A 24,369-nucleotide genomic window follows, 5' to 3' on the forward strand; every position below is an offset into this window, starting at 1 on the left:
ACAATCTGATGATGTGCTCATTGTAGCAGTAGGAACATCTTAGCTGTCCAGTGCTACTGGGGTTGTGGTGTTGTGTACCTGTATCAGCCTGTTCCTCCAGATGAGGCCTGTGTGCAGCTCTGCCACTGAAGACCCATGGCTGTAAGTTATAGATCACTTCAGTGCGGTGTGAAAACTGATGCCTTTCAAAGCTGCTTTCTAGTGGAATAAAAAAGGGCTGTGGTCATTGGTTTATTATTTTTTTTTTAAATTTTTTTTTTTTTTTTTGCTAGACTTCATATTTTACTCTGAAAGAAAGGTAGTCAGGCATGGGATATTAGATGTCTCCCTTGAGTTATATTATAATTGTAATGGGAACAGCAGAGGATACTGGGAAAGAGCTGATACCGAAGACAAAGCAAACTGGTTGAGGGGACTGAAGTCCTAGGTCAAGGTGAGCAAGTTACTCAGAACCACGGTGCTTTTTCTCTCCCTAGCTGACTTTTTTCAGATACAATTGTTGTTGAATGGTCACAATCAGTATATCAAAATAAATGTTTTATAGGCAAAGGTGAAAGGAGTTACTGGCAAGACTGTAAATCCTCTCATGGAACAAATGATAACTCAGCTCAAGAGTCCTTTTGTCCTGGGAGTGTGGGAAGGATATAAATTCTCTGAAAGTATCTGTCAGTTGGAATTGCTCTGCATTCATCATGCCAGCCCTCTGCATCATTCATGAATGTCATAAGAGACTAAAGAATTGGCACTTCATGGTGAGAATGATTAAACAACCATTACACTTGCCTTTTACTTTGGTACAATAGCTTTTGGAGAGATTGCCTGTCTAATGCTCACATAGGTCCACTCTGCTACTGGTATCTGTTCTTCCATGGTAGTGAGAAAAGGGAAGATGCATATTGTTTATGGAAAGGTTTGTGTGGTGTGCTGTTGGCTCTGGATAGTTTTAACACTTCAACGATTCAACTTTGGGGAAAGGTTAGAGAGACTATGGGGGAGGTAAGCTTCTAATCATACATTTCTTCTCTTACTGGCCTTCCAGTAGTTGTGTTGGGATGATGTTCTATTTGATGTAAAGTTAAAAAGATCAGAACTCTGAGCTTAGATTTCATTGGGAGACCAGATGAGTTCAATTTATCTAAAAAGAACCGATCTGTTTGCTATAATAAGTAGTGGGTTTCAGAATGGAATTCAGTAATTTTGATAGCATGCTTCTGATCTGAACTGAATTGCTAATGGCCAGCAAGTTAGACCTTGGAAAACCTCTTTCATACTCTCAGCTGTGCTGTTAACTTAAGTGATTTAGCTACTTTCTGTGGCTCTGGGAAATATCCCATAGCTAGTATTTTGAGTCCAGCCCTCTTTGGCATTCAAGCCTGAAAGTTTTGGTTTTGATCTCCTGCTATGGAGGCCATAAATGTAAATTCTGTTTACTTATTTATTACCTGTGACAGTAGAAATGTAAACAGATTTGTAAGGGTGGATGAGGATTTACCTATGCTTAAGCAAAACCTTGTAGTCTGCAAGCTAGATGTTGTCTTTCTAAAGACTCATGAGAATAGTAAATGAAAGTGAGAGAACAGCACTTGTGTTTGAACTTCTGTTTTCTACTTATACTTTAATGCAATAAGACACAGTTTAAGGATCAAAACTAAAGAGTTTTTTAGAGAGGGCCTGCCTGAATTGCCTGTGGTCAGTAGTAACACTTGGGCTTCCATTCATCATGAGCTGTACCTACTCCATTTTCTTATCATTCAGGTTCTTTAAAGGTACTGTAGTAAACTAACATACCTATTCTCACTTCAGGCCCCAAATGTGCTATGAATCATACTGCGCTTTTATCTGCTAACAGCAGTCTCTCAGTTCAGCTCCTCTGGCACACTGCCCTCTGGGCTTCCCCAATGGCATTCTCTCTGTGGGGCTGTTTTATTAGGAAATGCCAAGAAATAAGAAATTGCATTCAGATTTTAGCTTCTCTTCCAGCAGCAGAATGCAACTAAGAAGTATTTCTATCTGCCTTTGCTGAATTTAGTCACAGTGGGACCTAATGAAGTTTCTCACCAGATAGCAGGTGGCTTTTGGTCCCCAATATCTGTGCTCCTAGACCAGTCTTACAAAAATCAGAGTAACTGGACACTGTTTTCTGGGTACTTAGCAAATTTTGTATTTCATTTTTCAATTGTATTACTGGTAATTTATTTTTATCTCTTTCAGCTTAGTTCTTTTTTTTTGTTGTTGTTGTTTTCGTTTGGTTTTTGCTTTTTTTGTCCTCCTCTAATGCAAATTCTGTATTTGCTATGAGTAACGCATGTTTTTAGTAGGATATTTTCTTCTCTTGCTCCAGTACACAAAGAAGTCCTGGAGGTATTGCCCTTGTGAACCTTTTCTAGATTGATGTCTGTTATGTCTGCTTAAAACTGCGTGGGCTGAATTTGTTGACTCAACTGGTCTCTGTTGAAAGAGAGGACTTGAAGGCTAAGAGTTGTAACAGTCTACAAGGCAAGGTTGGCACTGTGGGAATAAGCATAGGGACAGATTACTGTGTCATTCAGTATGAGAAGTAGTGTACCAGTCTGTTTAGAAAGTGCAACTATGAAAAATGAAGAAAGTAACTGTTCATATAATTAACAGGTTGAAAAGAGACCATAAAAAGTCTTTACTTCAAACCCTGTGAACAGGGTAATCTGTGAGGTTGGGTCAGATTGCTTGGGCTTTCTCATTGTTATATGTTGAGTACTCCATGCATGGAGACTCCTAAATCTCCTTGGATGACCTCTTTGACTGCCTGCCCATCCTTATGATGAAAAAGCTTTTCCCTACTGTGTGAAGTCAGAATCTCTTATTTCAAACAGTGTCCATTGCTGCTTGTTCTCAAGCTGTTCACCAATTAAGAGCTTATCTTTATCTTCTCTTTGGCCACAATGCAGGTGCTCCAAGATGGCCTTTAGGTCCCCTTGAAGTTATCCTATCTGAGCTGAATAAGCCTGATTCCATTGGCCTCTCTTTTCAAGACAGGGGATGGGCTTCAGCTTCCTGGACAGCTTTTGTAGACCCCACTGATATTCAGTTTATCAATGTCTGTCTTCTATTAGAGCCTTCAAAACTGTATTCTTTATACTAGTTGTGGTCAAGCAAGCACTGATTAAAGGAGAATACTTACTTTGTCTACTGGCTGTAGTCTTCTTAGTATAATACAAGATGCTGTCAGAAGCTCTTTGAAGGGTCACTTGGCTGTCTGGTGTACAATTCACTACATTAGTGGCAGAATTATGTGATTGCTATAAAGGTTTGTAAGCCATTTTTTTGAATACAAAACTTTCTGCACTTTCAAGGGGAATTTGGATAAGTACTTTGAAATAAGGTCTGATTACTGTGTAAACAAACCGCAGTGGGCTGAATCAATTGCTAAAAGGACTCAGTGTGAGTAGGTACTTTAAGGAAGTAGCTTGCTCTGTTCTTAGTTTTCCCTGGGTGTCTGCTTAAGATGGTAGTGTAGTCATGCTGAAGACATGACAATGAACTAGTTCACACATTCTTATGTAAATGAAAATATTTACAAAGATTATTTCCTGTTTGTAATCTGTTAAGTTGATATGTCATTGGCCATCTTGGGTCCATTTCAGTAAGCTGCTAGTTCTCACATTCCTTTTGAGATGGCAAACATCCCCATCACAAATTCAGATCGGAGGGGAAAAGTCAGTATTCCCACTGTCTTGAATTTAGGTGAAATTCATAGAGTGTAAGCTTTCTTGGACTGTTTAGTAGTAAAAGGAAAACTCCCTTCCTCCCCCCTCTTTTCTTCCCATCTTTTTTAATGCAGTGTAACTAATAAGAAGCAGCATACTGTCTGATTCGATTGCTAGCTGATGCACACATACTGAGAGGAAAGTGACTCATATTAATTTGCTGTCATTAAAAAAGACAAAGAAAGAGGGAAGGCATGATCTGAATTGCTGCTTCCATTTTGTATTAGTCTTGCTGATTTCCTAACTCCTCCTCTTTGTATGGAAGCATCTCCCTCACATTTTAAAGGTGGAAATAAGTATTGCATGTCAATACATGAGAAATGAGATGGGTATACTATGCAGTCTGGGTCTCAGAGTCAAGAGACAAGTGAATGTCCCGAAAGGAAAAAGCTTGTTCATGTGAACTCTTTTTGTGAACAGAAGCTTGCTTTTTTTGAGACAGGAAGCTTTGCATTTTTCATGGCTTTGTTTACTTTCTTCATAGGCAATTTAAAACTCCTTAATAAATAAAAGAATATTTTAGCAGTTCTTAAATAAGAAATATCAGGTCTGTCTTCATTTTTTTCCATGAAGGATCTTGTTACAGAATGGTAAAGTGAGCCAGATTATGATGATTAACTCCCTTTTAAACTTTTTTAACCATCTTTTATTCTTATTAAGCAGGTGTTAGCATTAGTAGACCTTTTAAACTAGAGGACTGGGGAATACAGGAACTAGGGCACTGAGAGACTAGTAAGTGCCAGAGAGAGGGCATTTCTGAGAAGGAGGAACAAGACTTTGGTTCTGATGAATTCTGCTTTTGTCTAGGTTTCAGTTTCTTCATATGTGTTATCAATAAATAAATACTATATAATATAAAGTATATTATAAGTATATTTTATAAGTATAAAATACTTGGAAGGCCTGTGGAGACCATCACTTTAGTCTGGGGAGGGGGGAGGAAGGGAATTTTCCTGAAGCAGTCATTTAATTATTTGTTGTCTTTATTTCCTTATGCTTGAATCATTAATTAGAAGTTTTTTAGTTGTGAAAAAATGTAAATGAAATTATACCAGTTGAGACTGTTGAAACTGAAGGAAAGTGGGATCCTGGCAAACTTTGTTTTAACTCCAATAGTTATTACAGCATTTAAATTGGCATGAATCCATTAGTAAATTTTATGCTAAAGGTACTTTCCAGTTTTAAAAATTGGAACTGTACTCTTCATAGTCCGTTAACCTCATACTTGCATCCCAATGTGCAGTTGCCACTGTAGTTTTCAGGTTGTAATATCTGTCAAAATTGCATTTTCCCGGCCACAGCACGTTAGGAGTATGTTGGAGTTGGGCTGCTCAGAAAATGGACTGCTGACAAAGTGGTTTAGGGGATGCAAATAGAGAACATTTTTATTTAACATCAGGAGGTTTGCAGGATCCCTAAGGGACAGGAAAAGTTATATCATGTGTAAATGTGGCAGACTTGTTCTCCACTGCTTTACAGAATTAATTCTAGGCAGGATAGAGCTGCTGCAGTTCTTCTGCACTGATTGAAGGACATTCTTCCTTGAGATATGTTTTGAAAATTGAGTGATGATTAGAAAAAGTGATAGTTATTTAAAATTAAAGGTGGTGGCGCAAACTTCAAGTAAATATGTCCTAACACAACACACTGAGAGGTTTTTCTTTCTATGGATTGTAACTACGACAATTCTTGTTATAAATTTTCTGTGGTGAGCTTCTTGCCTTAAACTGGGCTGCTCTGCAATTAATGTCTCCTATTTTATTATGTTGGTCAATGACATCAGAGGTGATACGGCATTAGAGGCTGAACCTTCCTAACGGTATTCCATTACATGCTGTTGCCATGTGACAGCAGCAGAGAGGCTGTCTGACTGACAAACATCATCTGACATGGCAGTATGTATGAAGGAAAGGTTTATCACCAAACGCACGCACTGACTGCAGATCTATGGAGACCAAACAACAAATCTTAGCACAGTGAGACAAGGGGTGATGTATTTCAACAGTGGTGACTGCAGGTTACCTTCACTGGTGTAGATTTTTTTTCAGTGGGTCATGCAGATGCTTGTTCATTGCTGGCAAAAATGAAGTGAATAGCTAATGGTGCTAACTGTTGAAAAGTGTTTTATAGCTGAGAATTCACTCTAGCAAATATTGTTATTGACTTTTTGTAGTGGTATCTGTAAAAGTTTTCATGGAAATAAATAGAAAGCATTACTTTCAGAGCAACCTACTTAGTTCTTGTTTTCTCTGACCTCTAAATTTTGTATGCAGCATCCCAGCACAGTAGCTGAGCATATTCTTCACCTAGTACAGGCAATGTGGCCCAGGGCACTATGAGAAATGGGATTTCTCATAACTGAGTAGGGAAATAACTCTGCGCACTTTTTTTTTTTTACTTTTTTTTTTTTTTAATGGAGTGTAATCAATTCAGTGGAAACAGTGAAATGACAAATACTGTGGAATTAATCAGTCTTTCAGAATTCCCTGTTTCCAGGGCGTAGTTGCAGTTTTGGAGTTCGTTATTAAATGAGGTATATAACTAAGCCTGGAACAATGAGGAAAAACTAAATATCAAGTAGATGCTCATTAACAGTGTATTATCAATTGTCAGTCTTGAATAGTGAATGCCTTTGGGGGAAAGACATGCATGCCCTTGCATAATAAAGGAGTGTGTAACAAACCTTAGGTACAGGGAGGGGATCTCAAGCTGAACAGACAGTAATTTCATCAGTTGTTTTTTTTTAACACTACTACTACTTAATTAGTCTACAGTTGTGTACTGCACAACAAAGAAAACATAATTATTGGTTTAAGACTGTATGTAAACTAGTCCAACCTGCTCATTTGCTCCAGCTTAAGCAAGGCCAGTCAGAGATTTTATGGCCTTGTCATGCTGTATGAAGTTGAAATCTCCCTTTCTGAAGTCTAGAGTTCCAATTTTACTTTTTGTTTTGTTCAGTTATCATGTTTCAAACTCCATAAAGTCAGAGCTGCTACAGTCAAATAGAAGCATTCAAGTAAAATCTCTGGATTTTTTGAATATATATTTTTTCCTAATGTGATGGCTATGTAGTAGTAACTCTGATTATTTTTCCTCTCCGGTTTTTACTTAATGTCTGTACTTTGTGTTTAGAGTAGACAAACTATTCTGTTCATACTTCTGGGGAAATGTTTTTGGTGTAATGTTAAGGTGCCATCAGCTTCCAAACAAGACTCTGCACATCCTGCCTAGCCTCAGGGGAAGGGATATTGATGTACCCAGCAAATAGTTGCATATTAAGTTATGCATAGATAAGCCAACCAGGCCAACTATTATCATGCAAGTAACTGATATGGACAATATCAAAGATTCCTCTCCCTTCAGTACCTCACAGGGGCCTACAGGAAAGCTGGGGAGGAACTCTTTATAAGGGTGTGTAGTGACAGGACAAAAGGGAAATGGCTTTAAACTGGAAGAGGGTAGATTTAGATCAGATATCAGGAAGGCATCTGTACTGTGAGGGTGTATAAGTTAATTTGGCTAGTATTCCTTTGGTTGTTGTGTCTGATTGTGCTATGTGCATGAGTACTGAATTTCATCAAGATAAGCCTAGAAATGAAGTCTTTTTTCTTTGAGGGGGAAAAATGAGCTCTCTTAATCAATTATGTCCCATGACAGGCCTATGAAGACATAATTGGTTATAATTGGCATTCACAGGAGCTCTGACATGCTCTACCTGCATCCAAATGGCTCTTAGAGAGGCAACAAAATCATCTGTCTTTTTATAAATACTGCAGAACTGTCTTACAGGTTTGTCTTTGTATATAAACCTGTTTGGAATTCAAGTGAGAATAGTTTTGGAAAGCAAATCTTAATCCATGAATTCATTAGCAATAAATAAATTCATCTTGCTTTACTTAACGAACTGCAGTGCCTCGTTTTAGTCTGTAATGCAATGCACAACTTTCAGAACAAGCTAATGAATTGAAGAAGGATATTTGTAACATAGCTTGTGGTGGGTAGTTGATTTCCCAGACCATGGCAGAAGCTATAGATTATTACCAGTCATTGCCAACTAATTTGATAAGTTAACATATACAGCTGGGGGATGGGTTTTAAAACAAACTTACAAAAATGTTTTATACTTATTTTGCAAGTTATGTATTGCCCATCCTGAGTCTAAAGCTGAATCAACAGATAGAGTTCCGCCTGTAGAATTTAACCTTTTTTAAAATGAAATGTTGTGTTCGAAGTTCCATTATGCCATTGTGTTCTTCTAAATCAGAACTGAGGAAAATTTCTTGCTTCACTGTGAGCTCAGACATATTTGTTTGAATTTACTGATAGTATGTTATGGTAGGTATGCAGTTGACAAGAACATGGATATATTTTCACTCTGAGTATGCTATTTATAAGTTTTCCTTCTATGCGCTTGAGTCTTTGCTGTCCTGGTAATGTGTGTTGAGATTTCTAGAAGCCTCTTAAATGAGGGCAAAGTGTATCTTATTTCCACTAATATGTAATACTCAGCTTTAATGGAGCTGCAGCTTTATGAGTGCGTGTAGAGATGAAGTATAGAATGTAAAATACAACCTCTTTCTGCATCTAACTACACTAGTTCTCTTCAGGGTTGCTTGATGCACATTGCTAGTTGGTACACCTGGGGGGCGGGGGGAGGGGGGAGGTAAGGAATAGCATTAGACATGTTTTCTCTCAGACCAAAAAATGTTTCCCAGGTCTTCCTGCATTTCTCATACCTGGTTCTGAAGTGAGAGCTGAGTGGTTTGGGTTTCTATTTTGTAGCTTCTGATCTTTTATTATTGTGCTTACAAACTCAGGTGCAGTTGGTAGCTGGGGCATTGAGATGCATTTCTGACCCACATGAAGTTTTCTATCTAGGATGGCAATTTTAGTTGTGTTTTGAAAGAGACTCAGAGGCTGGGTCATAAAAATCCTGCTTGTAACTTGGAGTGCTGAGTACAAGTGAGAAAGTGGTTTCTGAATACTTCTGCTTTCAGCTTCTTTATCTGCAGTGGAAATCCCTCACTTGCATGTCTTACTGAGCTGAGATTGACACTGAATGTGGAGGACAGTATTCAGCTTTGTGGAGGTTTGCTGTTGGGAAAAAAAAAAAAAAAAAAAAAAAAAAGAGTCCACAGCTGTGAATAGTCTTCCATTGAAGACATGACAGCTTCCAAGAGGCCAAATATTCTCTTTGAATCCCCAAATGAAACTAAATCCAGCATTTCTGAAACAGTGTCTGATTTGGGTGGGTTTTTTTGTGTATAGTTGCCTCTGTCACCTTTCACAAGTCTTGTACTATCAGGCATTGTCTGGGGTGATACTAAGCACTAATGAAATCATTAATTCTTGATAAGCTCTTCACTTTATCTCAAAGACTGCTTGCCTTTATTCAGGAACTGAAATACCTTTCATTAGGAACCTGAAATACACTTTAGCAGATTGCATACAGTAAAAATGCCCGGAGTGATTTATACCAAAAGTAGGAGGCTGCTAATTTGCTTGTGGTTTTCCCAGTGTTATGCATGTAGGAACATTGGGTTATTCTGAATAACATACATCCGCATTTAGTTTACTTACTGGAAGTATTTGCATTCTTTTGTCCATGCTCATGTGAGAGATGCACCTTCCATAAGGAAGAAATTGAGTTTTAGTTACGAGTCTAACAGTGTGAGCCTAATGGTGAAGGAACAGATAAATTTTCTCTGATTTTTAAAAAGCTACTTCACCTTCATATCTCTTTCTGTCAGAAAAAAAGTCTAGTCTAGCATTCCAGAGTTGTAGCTCTACGAAGGGAAATTTGTGTCTTTATAGAAGGAAAAATGCATGTCTTAATCAGGAGAGGGCAGTCTAAATAACCATTTTGTGCACCTTATAATGCATGCTATCAATTTCAGAGGGCTCACAATGTCATTTGTCACAAAAGAGAAGATCTTAGAGTACGATGTCCTCAGTTATTACCAGCTGGAGTCTGTAAATGTGTATTTTCATCATCTACTTAATTTTCCTGATTCTTTCTATGTGCTATCAGTAGCCTGATCAGTGGAATATCTTGATTTTTACAAAGTTAACTAATGAAAGCATATATTTGTGTATATTCCTTTTAGAAGCCGTAGAATTATTTCCAGAGTTGACAAATAAATGAAATGTGTCATTAATGCTTTTTTCTTTGAATTTTCTGTTTTCTAGCTGGTGCCACATACATATTTGGGAAGAGTGGAGGCCTCATCTTATACACCTGGCCAGCTAATGACAGACCAAGCACAAGGACAGATCGTCTTGCTGTGGGCTTCAGCACAACAGTGAAGGATGGCATTCTTGTACGGATTGACAGTGCCCCTGGACTTGGTGATTTTCTGCAACTGCACATAGTGAGTACAGCTGAAACAACATCTATGTCAAACCTGCATGTCTCTATATGTTTAAAGAAAACTATTATGATGAAATAACGTATGACATTCTCAGTCCTTTTTGTATCTTCAGTACTCACCAAATTAACCTACCTTAGTTTAGGTAGTCTTCAGGGTTAGTGAGAATTGTTGAATGTGACCGGCAGGGAGCCAAATCTTGGTGCCAGAAAAAATGGAGACTGAGGGGAAGGCCTTATGGCATTCAGTAGCAATAAAATGTATTCAAGAATTGTAAAAACAGAGTGAATATGTTTTGTCACTAATACATCTGAATTTTTGGTGGATTATTGCTCTTCTCAGAAGGGTAAGAATGAAATGGAGGAACAATTATTTTTTCTCACTGAGGAAGTAAAGTAAGAACTGACCACATTCTTACCTAGTGTGGAAAGAGTCAATACAACTGATGTTTGCTATTGCAGGGTAGTTCCAAATAGCATGGCTTTGCAAGAAGGTAGAATTTTTTTTTGTGTGTGTTTTTCCTTATAAGGTGGGGAGAAGACTAAGGGCAAAACACTATTGGGTTTATTTTCCTTTTCTAACTAAGTAGTTAAGAAATTTACTAGAGGCTAAAGTTGGTCATATTGCTTGATGGTTGTGTTTCCAATGTTGTACGCATTAATTCATGTTGGAAGAAGGATGTGACATTTTCAGGGTTTGATTGAGCTGGGGCATTATTGATGTTTCACTGGAGATTAGAGAAGGTGTAAATAACTATGAGGAATGTCACAGTTCAATATACAGACCTAATGTGAATGACTGAAGGTCTTAATCTGGTATGGAAGAATATACAATGTTCAGAATCTTGTGGAAATGCAAGGAATATTGCAGAACATTTCTGAAGCAAAGTATAAGGCTCACACTCATTGCCAGCATTTTAAATGGTTTCAATTTGATTTTTGTTATAAAGCTCAGATGTTTAAAATGATTGGAGCATAGCCTGGAACCATTACACTGTCACCAGTTTTGGATTCTCTTTTTGTGTTCTTTCCAAATGTTCCATTTGTGTTTTGTGTTGGAATGAAAGTAAGATCAAAGCCTGGCATTTTCTCTTTTTTCCCCTTAAGAAATGTTTACTTTTTTTTTCAGAGCAAAAACCAAACAAAAGCAAAACCCACACACTGAAAAAGAGAAGATATTGTAAACTGAAGCACTATTAAGCAGGCTGGAATTCTGTAACTTGTTGAGCTAAGTTGGACATGACTGAAGAAGAAAATGTATTCTTTAGCTATTATAATATATAAAATTTCTGTAAAAGGTTGTCAGTTAATTGGAAAACAGTATGCAAGGCATTTGAGGAGCGGCAAAAAGATATGAGGTTGTTAGGTCTTAGGTGGGAAAAAAAGATAGCATCTTATTGTTCTTGGCTGGCCTCTGGGGTGTTGCAGAGAAAATGGAAGCCAGACACTTCTTAGGGTGGTGCTCTGTAGAAGGAAGAGGGAAAATGTGCACAAGTACCAACAGGGAATTTTAATCTTTTACTGAGAACTTTTAACAATGGGAATATGTACATAATGAGTTTTTTTCAGCATCAATGGTGCACAGGCTTTCCTCTGTCATTTGGTCTTCTGTTACAAATGAGTCAAACTGAATTACTATTATTATTATTTTTTTGACTGATTGTCTTTTTAGCATTATCAGAGATCTAGAGACATTAGATACCTAAGATATGAACTGTGGTTGGTATTAGTGCTAAAAGTTCTCTTGGCCACTTCAGGTACAGTTTGGCCAATTTTATGCCTAAAGATATTCACTGGCAGCAAATGCAGTAGTTCAGCTTTCTCTTGTTCTTTTGTGGTCATTGTGGATTAGGAGGATTTGCCAGTTGTTTGTGAAAAGCAAAGGTATGCTGCTGTGCATTTCTGTGTCTGGTATTCCCCCTTACCATGTCTATTGTTGACAACACCAATGTTCAAATAGAAAACATAGTCTGAGCCTCATGCTACTTTAAACAGTATATAAGTGTTTTTTTATCTTTGAAACTGCTACTGACTTCTTGAATATCTTTAAGACGACTTTGTTATTTTTAGTTCATTATTTTTAGTTTATGTATAATTATTTAATTATTTTATGTAAATTACTGAAAGTCACAGAAGTGAGTTAACATCAAAACTATTTTGGAAAAGGTTGAAATCTTAAAGGTATGTCTTGGCAACTGAAATGTGAGACCATATATGACATTTTACTTTGCAAGACATATGCAAGCTTTCCGTAGGATCAGTCTTCCTAGCTAACTGAAATTTACCACATGCTGTGTGCTGTCATGTTCAAAGATGCTGTCCATCCTCTTTTTCTCAAGCCTTGTCCTTCCATTAGGCAGTCTTCCAGTATTAAAAAAAAACCAAGTCAGTGGTTCAAATGATGATAAAAATATAGCGGAAATATATTTGTATATCAGGAAAAAGTTATGAAACTGTGTTTAAAAAAAAAAGTGAATTAAAGTAGGTATTAAATCATGCAAAACAGATGTTAACTCATTTTATGTATGTTTAACAAAATAAATTGACTTTTGGGGAGGAATTTTTCTATTTATTTTGACTGATGGATATTTTTGAATGAGTACTGGAGAGGCCTCTTCTTTTGGGGCTTTCTGGGTATGCCAATTAGACTTCTTATTTATAAAAACTATTATTTTTTAAGGATGGTATTTACTAAATTCTGGCCTTCTCACTCTTCCTTATCTGCTCTGTTGATTATAATAGATCACAAAAGTTGCTTAGTAACTATATTGCAATGTACATTACTGTATTAAAACAAGCCAGTCATAGCATGGGTTGTATGTTATACAAATCTGGTATAATTTTAAAGGTTGTTAAAGGAGCTTGTGTTATTCTAGAGAGACTTCTTAATAGCTCAAATGTGGGTTTTTTTCTTTTTTTTTTTCTTTTTTTTTTTTTCTTGACATATTATGCTTTGAAGCATTCATTATAATCTTTCTAAGAGATAAAAAGCTAAAGAAGGTATCTTTATTGAAGACTTGGATATTGCTTAATTTATGATTGTTCTGTTTGGATTCATTTTAAAATTATGACTCCTTCAGACATTGTGGAAATTCATTAACTAAACTGTCTCTTATATGACAAACAATTACAACCTCTGAAACTAGTTTCTCTCCTGATTTACAATGAAGAATATGCCAGCAGTGCTGGGAAAATGGGTGGCATGCATTTCAGATTGATGTTATATATGAAGCATGAGGCATTAGTGTGAACAGCTCTAACTGTACCATGTGGAATTTGTTGTTGCAGCTTCAAATCTCGTAAGATTTTTTTCTGACAATTCATTCAAAGAACCAAGTCCAAATATGTACCAAAAATTTGCATTCTACAATGGAGAGTTAAAAGACTGTACATTTGGGCTATGGTTGAATGTTTCAATGTGATCTTTCACATGACACCACAACATCTATTTTGTGGTTTTTACAACATGCAAAAGTCTTTATAGAGAACAAACAAGGAGAGAGTTATGAGTTCAGAACAGGGCTTTTACACTTGCTTTTCCAGGCCTTAAACCATATAAAATAAGTCTTTGAATTTGGTATGCTGCTTTGAGTATACCAAGAGTAGCTGAGCATCAGTATACAAAGGTTATCATCATTTCTGAAGTTTAGTGCTTATTATGTGGCATTCTATTCAAGAATCAGTAATGATCTGTGTACATTTCTCCTGTCCTTTTAAATAAATTATGAGTCCCTCAGGCTTGTTGCAAAATAAAACATCTTCCGCTGAGTTTAGACACTGAAGCATGCCAACAGGTCACCAAAATATAAGGTGAGTCAGGGGCTTCTTCAGTGAAGCAAAGAATTGTTTATTAACTAGCTAGGTATAGGAGACATCTTGTGTGATGCATGCTTGCATAGCTAAGAAAGAGAAGCAGCTCGTGTATGAGAATGGCTAGACTCCTACTGGTTAAGGATGAGTTTTCAAGCAAAATGTTACATTGTCTCAATCCTTAGAAAGTCTGAGAGAACAGACTGGAGACATTTTCCATGGAGACAAAACCCAACTTACCCGAGGGTGTACTCGGCAGGTCTCCTATAATTATTCACATATAAAATCTGCCTGAATGCAGCTTTCTATTATGGATCTTTAATAGGTGCAACCTAGGGATTAACATATGCACAAAGACTTGAAAGCTTGACTGCTAACCTTCCAGGCAAGAAAGCAAATGAGGTGAATGAAGGAGTCAGAACTGTTCTGGTTTAATTTTGGGATATGAAGTTTTAGCAGGGTTTCTCTTTCATTTATTTGTGTATGTTTTTTAAAAATAAGCCTTTGTTTGCCAGTTCTTGAAGTTTTCTCTGTGTACTAGGCACTGTAATGTTTGGTATGGGAGTATTGTCCTCTAACAACCAACACTGTATAATTCAATGCTAGAACATAGCTTGAGCTATTGTATTGCATACACATTCTGAGGATTACACTGCATATCACAAGTGTCTTCTTCTGTAATTATTGATACAGATAAATGTTATGCCACATCTTTTTTTTTTTTTTTTTTTTTTTGCTTAGGTTGGCTGTCATTTTCAGCTGAGATTAGCACCTTAATTGTGTTAAATTTTTTTGTTGATCTATCAAGGTGTGGTGCATTATGCAAAGATGAATTTCTTGGTATTCCATATGAACTAGTTGGATTCTTTTTGTGACCAATTTGATAGTCTACCACGATAGAGTATTTGAAGTACCTTTTGTCATTATTAGATGGTGTCCTAGGAGATGAATTAATTAGCAGAATAGCTGGAAAAGTAAACATTAGCAATGACCTACTTGGAATCCACTCTGGCCAGTGTCAGCCAGCTTCATGTAATCTTTAACTGGAAGAAGGTCACTATTCCTGACTATGTACTTGGAAAATATTTAAGTGTACAAAGATGTACACATATCCAGTTCATCGACATGAAAAAAAATAGAGCTAAGATAACATGAACGTACTTTCTTACATTGTGTTTATAGAATGAAAAACACAGAAAACTCAATAGACTTCAGCACTGTTGTTTTGCATGTCAAAAGCTGTATCTGAATGAGCCTCAAATTTGAAGTGTGCACATCAGAAGCTGTGTCCTTGTTTTATCAGTATTCCATGTCATTTCTTCCCTCAATCAAGTCATTTTTCCTGTTCCATTCCTGTTTTCCTGCGGGAAGGGAAGGATGTCACGCAATTAACTCTTCAAACTGCAACAATTTGAGTGAGCCTCATATTTGAGATATACTCCACTGTCTACTTTTCAGCCAGTAGAAAATTGTTAGGGTTTTCAATTTACTTATATTTGATGTTGTTTTTAACATGTTGTTGTTAAAACACTCAGGAATTCTGACCAAAAATGCCTTCAAGTCATATGCTGTCCTTCTCTAAACTCATTGGATCCACAGAGCCCCATGTGTTTGTGCACTTTTCCCTAGAGCACATACAAGTAAAGTAAAACTAATTTGATCTGCAGTTTCCAAAACAGCTTTTAAACATGTTATTGTTACTTCTAGTTTTATTTTGAAAAGAGAGTTAAAAAAAATCATTTTTTCATGTATTTGGACAGGTTCATACTATGCATAGGAACTGTCTATGTGTTATCTACTAGCTCTTGGGAAACAGTCTCTGGTAGCTGACAAGGAGTTGAGAGTAAACCTTTGAAGGTTAAGGAGCTTTTCACCCTGGTATGCTGTTTACAGTTGGCACAGCTTGTCACTATACCTCATCAAGTGATCTTAATGTCCTTTTGAGGTTAAGTCCCTGCCTTGTTGCCAGTGGCTGTATGAATGAATGTATGTAGTTGAATGCAGTAGTGCAGGAAATAGCACACTGATATCCTGTGGATAAAGATGATAGATTTTAGATCCCTCGTTCCACTGAGGCAGCGTGGAAGCTCAGTGCTTAGATATAAGGACTCATTAATTCTTCACTCAGAAACAGTTTATGCATAGATCCTAGTGCTTTCACTGTTATTGAAGGTTGTGAAACTAATTTGAGATATCGTAGAAAGAGCTGGAAGGGCAGTATTAGCAAAAATGATAAAATTGCAAATTGGGCCAGAAGTTCACCTTATTAGAGTCACAAACCTGAAAAGAATCTTTGGGCTTCAGCTCTGCAGGCAAGTTTGAGTTTAGTTTGACAAGAGAGTGGAAACCTAAGAACTGGAAGGGAGGTTAACTGGAAAGTTGTGTCGATGATTTTGTAAAATGTGGATTAAATGTGTGATTAACTAAATACATTGTTTTTGTTTTTCAATAAGAAGAAAGGCTTGCTGCTTTATCTTATTCTGTTTCATTGAGAAGCTGGCTTCTATTCCTAAGAAAATGGTTTGGTCTAATGAGCAACGCCACTTCAGTGCAAACTTGCTCATTTTAGTGCAGCGCATCTAGCAAAGGTGGACCCTAATATGTCAGTGTAAGTGCAGAGACAAAAAAACAAACCAAAGCATACCCTCCTAAATAGAAAAAAATCTGTGAAATAGCTGATGTCTGAGACATTATTCCCTATGTATACAACTTCTATTTAAAATACATCATGAAGCTTTGAAACCTGTTTAATTTGTGACAATACCTTAAGTTTTGTTCTGGTTGTTTGGATCACTGAGTTGTTAAATGATCAGTTCTCAGTCTCCCACAGTAGCCATACAGAGACTCTGTATGACATATATAGCATTAAATGTTAGGTTATCACTTGTTCTTTATATGAAAAGCAAAGTAATAAATACAGTATTTTGCTTAATGGTTATTTTAGTTTAGCCTGTTTTTAATGTTTGTGGAATACTTCATCTAGGGCTTTATGATATATCATAATTTCAATACAACTTGAGCTGAACTGTCATTACTGTTTTTGCAATACTTAACATTTGAGAGCTTTTTAAGATTTGAAGATTTTCTCATTCTGTAAAACAGTTTGTTGATGAGTAAACCACAAAATATTAGGTCTTTTTTGATGCTGAGAATGTTTATAGATTTCTTAATGTGTTTCTTTTTGTTGTGCATGTTATGTTGCTGTCCTTTTTCCTGAAGAATTAAGTACTAATAGTGAAATGGTTTACTTTTATTTATTTTAAGCTGAGTCAAGTAAGAAGAAATTGAGATAAGATCCAGTGCAATTCTTTTCTTCAAATATCAAACGTTTGAAGAAAATGTCTGAGGTTTTTAGTGTTCATTGTGAAGGAAGCAGAAGAGTCTTTGGTATTTGAAGACTACACTAACAACTGGTAGTCTTAATTCTTTAGAAGAAGCACTAGACCTACTGAGTGATTCAGAGAAAAATATCTTCCTTTTGTATGCTTGGATGAATTGCACTAATAGATTCTAAATTAAATCTGCTTGTAATTAAAGCCTTTATCACCTTCTCTATGGCTGCATCAAAAAAGAATAAAAAAAATTCTTGATCTTGGTGTTAATGGATAGCAGCAGGGTATGGTAATAATTCACAGTGTATTCAAACATACTGAGTACTACTCAAAAGCAATTAAACAAGGGCAATCGTCAGTTTAATTTACCCCTTACTTGGTATCTGATGTAACCTTCTCATCAAAGGTTAACAACTGCTTGGTACTACATCTGTTACAGTGAAATGAATTGTTCCTCTATTAAGCTGCTAGGAAGAGCATCTTAAAGGAAAAAGTAGTGTTGAATCTTATGAAGTGTAAACTTCATCTAATCCAAACAATGTGTAGCATTTTTGCACTACAACTTTAATTTCCAAGGATTTCAAAATACAGCTTGGAGAAAAGATAAATTAATCAGTGGCATGCAGCTGGTTACAGGATAAAAATAAACTCTTCTGTTGAGCATGAAAACTAGTCCAACACAGTTCTACATGGGAAATGTATGAAGAATGCTACCTTTTCCATTCTAAAAAGGAATTGCAGAGAGAATTTCAAGGAGAGAGTGCAGAGTGCACAGAACAAGTTTTGCTAGAACTCCAGCATCCAACTTCTCACACATTTCATGAAGTGGCATGGTTCTTATTCAAAACCACTACCTTAACGGTTGTTAAAATGATTAAAAATGCATATGTATTTTATTTTAAAACATCTATACAATCACAGTATGTGATTGAAAGATATTCATGAACATTCTTATAAAATGAGAAAACTGAGAAATTGAGATTAGATGATGTAACTAGAGATACAGCATTGGAATTGGAGATGATTATCTCTGAAATATCCTCTTTTTGTAAAACAGTAAGGCCTTTTTCCCAGTACCTCTTTTGAACCACCCTCAGGGGGACAGTACCTACGGCTGGGAAAGGGTAGTACCCTTGGAAAGCTGCTGTTGCTCGTAAAATCTGAGGGCCAGTTTTATGGCATTGTGCTGTGTGGTGTGTTGTTTTCGTTTTTGTTTTTTTTTCCCTCTTCATTCAAATACACTGGGTCCTGAACTTGCTTAGTTTTTGTGTTGCTGAGATCATAGGCTGAAACAATATGATTTGTGCTAATATTACTCTCCCATTTGTTAACCTTTCACTATGTGAAGCATGATTGAACTGAGAGCTTCCTGCTGGTTTGAGAGGCATTTATGTTAAATACATGATAGAGGCATTTGCCTCTTCTTATGCAAAAGAAGTCGGATCGGGAAGACTGCAAACACAGTCCCAAATGCAGCTGAAGTATATCCTATGTAGTGTGAAAGCTCTCTTAAATGTGTTTGTCATTTTTTTTTCTGTTCTGCATTTAAATTCCTGATGCTTTGTTTAAGCAGTTTGCAGACTACAGAGACTGCCTCATAACTAGTGCAATTTGGGCCAGTGTAAAGCATCAGCTGAGAGCTTTTTTTGCCTCTGCTGATGACTGTGCAGAATACTAGCTCTGAATATCTAAACTTACTTTCAGTGCACATTGTCCCAGTTTTAGCTTATTTTTTATTCTTGTCAATTACTGATGTCAGTATTTGTATTTTTGTATATGGAATGCTGTAGCTTAAATATATTTCAAGACACTGTTTCTCTCTGTACAGTGATCTTTAGGTGTGATTCAGGTGGGCATCACTGAAGTAAGTGCACCTCCATAACCTGAGAGCTTTTCTGTACCTACTAAGGTAATCAGTTGGGCAACATACGGAAATGACTGAGAACCTGCTGGAATGTATTAAAGCTGTACATTTTGGGGGAATTCAAGGGAAGGAGAGGTGGGTTTATTTCAGATGGTGTTTTATGGGTGGTGGTAAGTGGTGTACTGAAGTGTACTGAAGAGCTGGGGTAAGAAAAGTCATTTCAACATGAATGGATTTCTTTGTGTTGTGCCTAAGTTTATACTCAGTGACCCCCAACATCATGGAGAGTGGAGAACTGTCAGCACCTTTTTGCAGATGATTGTTTTATAAAACTATCACATTTAATTACCACTAAGACCTAACTTCTTTTTATACTCTTACAGTATTCAGAGGGTTTTACAAGAGCAATTTTAGTGCATTGTTCTGTTATACTGAAAAGATTTTCCCGTGACATGATAAAATTTTGTTGTGAAACTGAGTAATTCTCTTCTTGTGTTTATTTTGAAAAATCTGTCATCTTACATATATGAACTGTCTCTGCTTCTTTTAATGCATAAATGTAATTCTTATTGTTGGTGATATTTTCAAGCCCTTACTCTTCATTCTTGTCTGTTATTTGCAGAAGGGAGATATGTTGTGCTTTCTCAAATATTTCTTTAAAATGTGGGAACCTAGATTGAATATAGTTCTTCAGTAATTATGATTGTTAATTACCTTGGGGTTTTTAAATGTGATCTTCAGTCACTTTGCCTTTTTCCTGCAGACTCCATTCACATAGTTCAGACTGTCTTATTGTGAAATTTTCTCCCTTAAAACTGATGTTAAAATGAAACTGGTTTTAAAATCCTTTTTGATTTGAGTTCTAGTCAGAATTTGCTTGAAGCATTCTGCTGTGCTCAAGAGGGCTGGCTTCATTATTGCACCAGATAAGTATTGCTGCTTTGTTGTAAACTGGCCCAAGATAGATACGTGCAAGTTACTTTGGGTATCTTAATAATATACATTTGGTTTATGCTTGGCTGTGTAGATGTACTAGGGTTATGAGGCAAGGTTTTGGTAGCAGGAGACTGCAGGGGTGGCCTCTGTGATCATCAGCTGCCTCTGGTGTTTTCAGGTCACCTCTAGTTTCTCTCTTCTATAGTCTGTTAATAACAGACAATACATTATATTAATCTTCCTACACTGAATTTCTTTTGCCCATGATAGTAATCTTCCTGTTTTTTTATCTCAACCCTTGAGCCCATTTTTAATTGTTTCATTCCCCTCTCCTTTAAAGGAGAGGGAATAAGGAAGCACTACAGTGGAGTTTCCGTGAAACAGACAGAGCTTAGTGCATCTGCATGCAGTTGTCTTTGTTTTAGAATCCTTTTACAGAAGTTATGTGGTCAATTTAAAGAACTCTTAATCAAATGCTTTAGGTTCCCTTCCAATGTGTTGTCCTGTGTCATGACGTTAGTACTTTTTATGTATACGCTGTTGTGTTTGATTGTTCATTTGTACAACTTTCAGTGGCAATTGTGTTCAGTGATAACGCTGAGTTAAAAGGAAGATGGGTTGTCCTCTGGCTTTCAACTGTCAGTCTTGGAAGTGATAAGCATTTTGACATGTTAGGAGACATGCTGGCTCAGTTTATAAGATATGTGTCAGACTGGAAATCACATGATATGCAGGATTCCTGAGATAGTTATTAATGGGCTTCTGAACTTGTGAATAAAGCATGGTAAATCTGCCCTTTGAGATAATTGAAAAGACATCTCTTGAAATGTGAGCAGCAGCACTGAAGGATGATTGCTACTCTTTGGGGACATAGGGTAATACTGTGTTACATGCAATTTGAAGTCGCACACCCAATATTGATCTAGTCTGGCCATGTTTTAACATCCCTTAGCAGCTGCCCAATGCATTTCCTACTTGCCCTGTTCCTATCCCCTTGCTGTCACAAAAGCTACTTGTTAGCAGAATAATTCCATTTACTTAATGAAAAATTTAGGTTACAGAACTGGCATGATAACGGAGAAAGTAATAGTTTTATAGGGGCATAATTTTAATCTAAAATGTAGAAGTAGGCAAAACGTAGAAATGTGAGCTATTTTGCCTGCTTCATTTATGTATTGCATTAGGGCTTTTGGTATCATTCTTATAATTGTCTTGATGTGACACACATCATGACCAAAGAAACAAAAGGACTAATGATAACTGGTACAGCTGATGCTGATACAGTGAGATGCACATGGTGCCTGACTCTCACTGCCTTCTTTGAAGAAAATATGATCTTCAAAAAAAGTGGCAAATTCTAATTCTTAAATAGCTTAGATACAGTGAAGTTACTGAGGCAAGTTTTTAGTTCTACAGGATTATTTTGAATGCAGAATCTCTCAATCAGGGTTATTGGAACTGTGATGGTATTCAATTAATGATGCATGTTCCACAGTGCTTGCTGAAAGAAAATCCTCATTTGAACTTACCCATGAAGGTTTCTCTGGACGCTGATCATTCAGTGGATAGTTATTTCCTTAAACAATGAGAAAAATAAATGGGTTTAGGCTCTTATAAAAGCTTCTTGCCTCTCATACTGTAGTGTTTGAGCTCCTATGTCAAAAGCCACCTTTCTTCTGGGAGGGTGAGTATGTTGCTCTTTCCCCAAAACTGCTGGTAGATGATGATGTTTGGGGATTTTGGAGGTCACCTGTACCACCAGAGCAAAGCCAGGTCAGAGAAATACACTCAAACTAGCTAGAGCTCAGAGGATTAGCTGCTGAACGTTGTTCAGTGCTTTTTGGTAAGTCCTTCATTTTTAATGCCATTGTGTTTTGGGAGGGGCTGTAGTTCAGCTAGAACAAATTCTGTGCCTCTTTCCTACTCCTTTCTGAAATCAGGTGAACAGGTCAGAGTGTTCATCTGACAGGTTGTGCTCCCTTTTAAGATTGTTGCTTTGTTTTGTTTTCTAGTGAGATGCCTGATAGCGATTGACTCTCTTCATTTGAAGTGCATTTTTGTCAATCATGAGAGTGAAATGGAGATTCATTTCTCTTACTGCTGGCTTAAAATTAGAACAAATAAAATGAGTTAATGGGTACTTTAGACTCCTTGCTTACACTACTTGGACTGAAGAGCCTGTGGTCCCCTTCACTGTCAAATTACACTGTCTTGGTTGCATAAACTAAGTCCAGAGGTTACAGAAAGCACTACAAACTAGCATAAATGAGCAGGTTATTGTGAATGTAATTTGATGCCAGTGCTCCGTATCCATAGATGTGAATGAAACTTGTCAAAATGCCAGTGAGGAGAGGCAAGAGAGAGAATTGTGCAGTTGCATGTTAGTATCATGTAGTATGTAAAACTGTGTATTGGGTGTAAATGACAGGGTGTTGGCAGCAGGAGACATTGAAGAAATGGCAGAAAATGCCTTAGAGAGAAAAGGATGAGAAAAGAATAAATCATGAACATTAAGGGGATCGTCTATCAGAGGATAAGGTGCTCCGTGGCAGAGCAGATACCCTTGTTTGCTAAAGGTGGAAAATGAATAAGCAGCTAGTAAGGTGTTTGAATTCCACCAGAGCCAACCCACCACCAAGCGTCAGTGGCACAACTATGTGCAATTAGAAGGGTAAAATTTCTTTAAGGCCCTTGTTAGTAAAGCTGAGCTAACCTAGTATGGCACTGGCTAAATTTGACATTGAAAACTGCTGCGAGTCTGAAGGTGTTTTGTTGTTTTTGTTGGGTTTTTTTTGTGTGTGTGTGTTTTGTTTTTTTTATAATGAGGATGGAAAATAGGTCAAGGTAAGTAAAGGTTTGTGTCTCATTGATGATAAATTTAGTCTTCAAAGATTCGTCACAGTGTCTCATGCTGTCTGGAGTTGCACAACTTCTCACGATCTGTGTGTTCCTGCCTCTATTTACATGTCATCTGTTTGTTAACAGAGTGCAGACTGCTTACTTGGATAGGAAATGTATACTTATGAGGGTGAGCAGCAAACCATATTTTAGGTGAATTTGGCTGAGGCCATGGAACAACAAAACAACAACTCATTTGCTTGCTTGAAAGAACCCCAGAATCCTCAAAAGGACTTGGAATTACCTTTTAGTGTAGTACTGTTTAGAAGTGTAAAAGGGTGTATTATTTTAGTAGTATGAACTTCATAGTCTGACTCTTCTATCAGAAATAATCAGAGTGCTTTCAGGAACAGAATATTCTTTTGAGAATAGTCACATCAGTATTAGATTTCAAGATTTGATATTGATAATGTCTCAGCAATAACCTTCATAATTTTTGTTAGATTTGTGTTACTCTTGTCCTTGATTGGGCAGACTTACCTCAGAATGAATAAGTGTGCCTTATCACTTTACATGCTCAAAAACATGGAGTTACATTTCTCAGGAGGTATAAGTTAATACCTAAAATAGGCTTTCCTAAGACGTTATACAAAGAGAAATTAAGGTGTAAAACAGTCCCAAACGTCAGCAGAAAACTGCAAGCAACAACTTATACAAAGTTGAAAGTAGGATTAAATAGATATCCAACCATCATATTAATCTTGTATATCTTCTGTATAAAGTCTTTACCTTGGATGATAGTCTACAGGGCAGAGTACTTGGAACAATCAACCAGTGGAAACCTCAGGGAGAACTGTCTTCTAAGGATAAAAGCTGAAAATCAGAACATGTATTATAGAAGTATAGAATTAGATAAAGTTTGTTCTCTAGATTTCTGGTGTAAAAACAGAAATTTCTCTGAAATAGACTAAAAAGGGTGCTCAAAAGATCTTTTGTTTAGCTTGATTTGAGTTCAGTTTATTTTTATAACGATATGAGGGCAGAGAAATTGTCATATTGCAAATTCATGGGAATATTGTGTATCTGTTTATTGGAAATAGGTGCTAGAGTATCTGATGTAAAGTAGTAAATTTATAATTATCTAAATTGTATTTTAAATTTTAACTGTAGTACCACAAAGAAAAACCAAATAAGGTGGAAAATAAGTTTTGAAAAAAGGCAGCTGAAAGATATTGTACTTCAAGCTGGAATGAAGAATTCAGGAATTAGAAAAGGCAGATGTAACCATCATTTCAACTCAAGACAGATTACATTGTGTTTCCTGGGTCTTTTGCACTTACTCTACTGCTACAAGTTATGAGGATTTTACCACTTCGTACAAGCAATGATTTCACATCTGAATAGGCTTTAATCTTTAATATGGTAATAAAATCTTAATATAAATTGTTGGAAAGACATGTTTCTATTAATACTAAA

General features: G+C 36.7%; 1 protein-coding gene across 44 annotated transcripts in view; it reads left to right on the top strand.

The window, feature by feature from the left end:
- Window positions 1-24,369, top strand: part of NRXN3 (neurexin 3) — an 887,795-nt gene that overhangs the window by 655,332 nt on the left and 208,094 nt on the right. For 43 of the 44 annotated variants that reach the window (XR_014946731.1, XR_014946732.1, XR_014946734.1 and 40 more), the window contains one exon: window positions 9,936-10,117. Coding sequence is in view for 35 of the 44 variants with exons in the window: in XM_085549250.1 (XP_085405376.1) it covers window positions 9,936-10,117 (182 nt within the window). In the remaining 9 variants the exon portion in view is untranslated. Of the gene's footprint in view, window positions 1-9,935; window positions 10,118-11,242; window positions 11,432-24,369 lie in introns of those variants that run through there. The other variant, XM_085549276.1, reaches the window with a different exon arrangement.

The sequence above is a fragment of the Coturnix japonica genome, chromosome 5, assembly GCF_054131305.1.
Source record: "Coturnix japonica strain WE chromosome 5, WE-NBRP24, whole genome shotgun sequence".
NCBI lineage: Eukaryota > Metazoa > Chordata > Aves > Galliformes > Phasianidae > Coturnix > Coturnix japonica.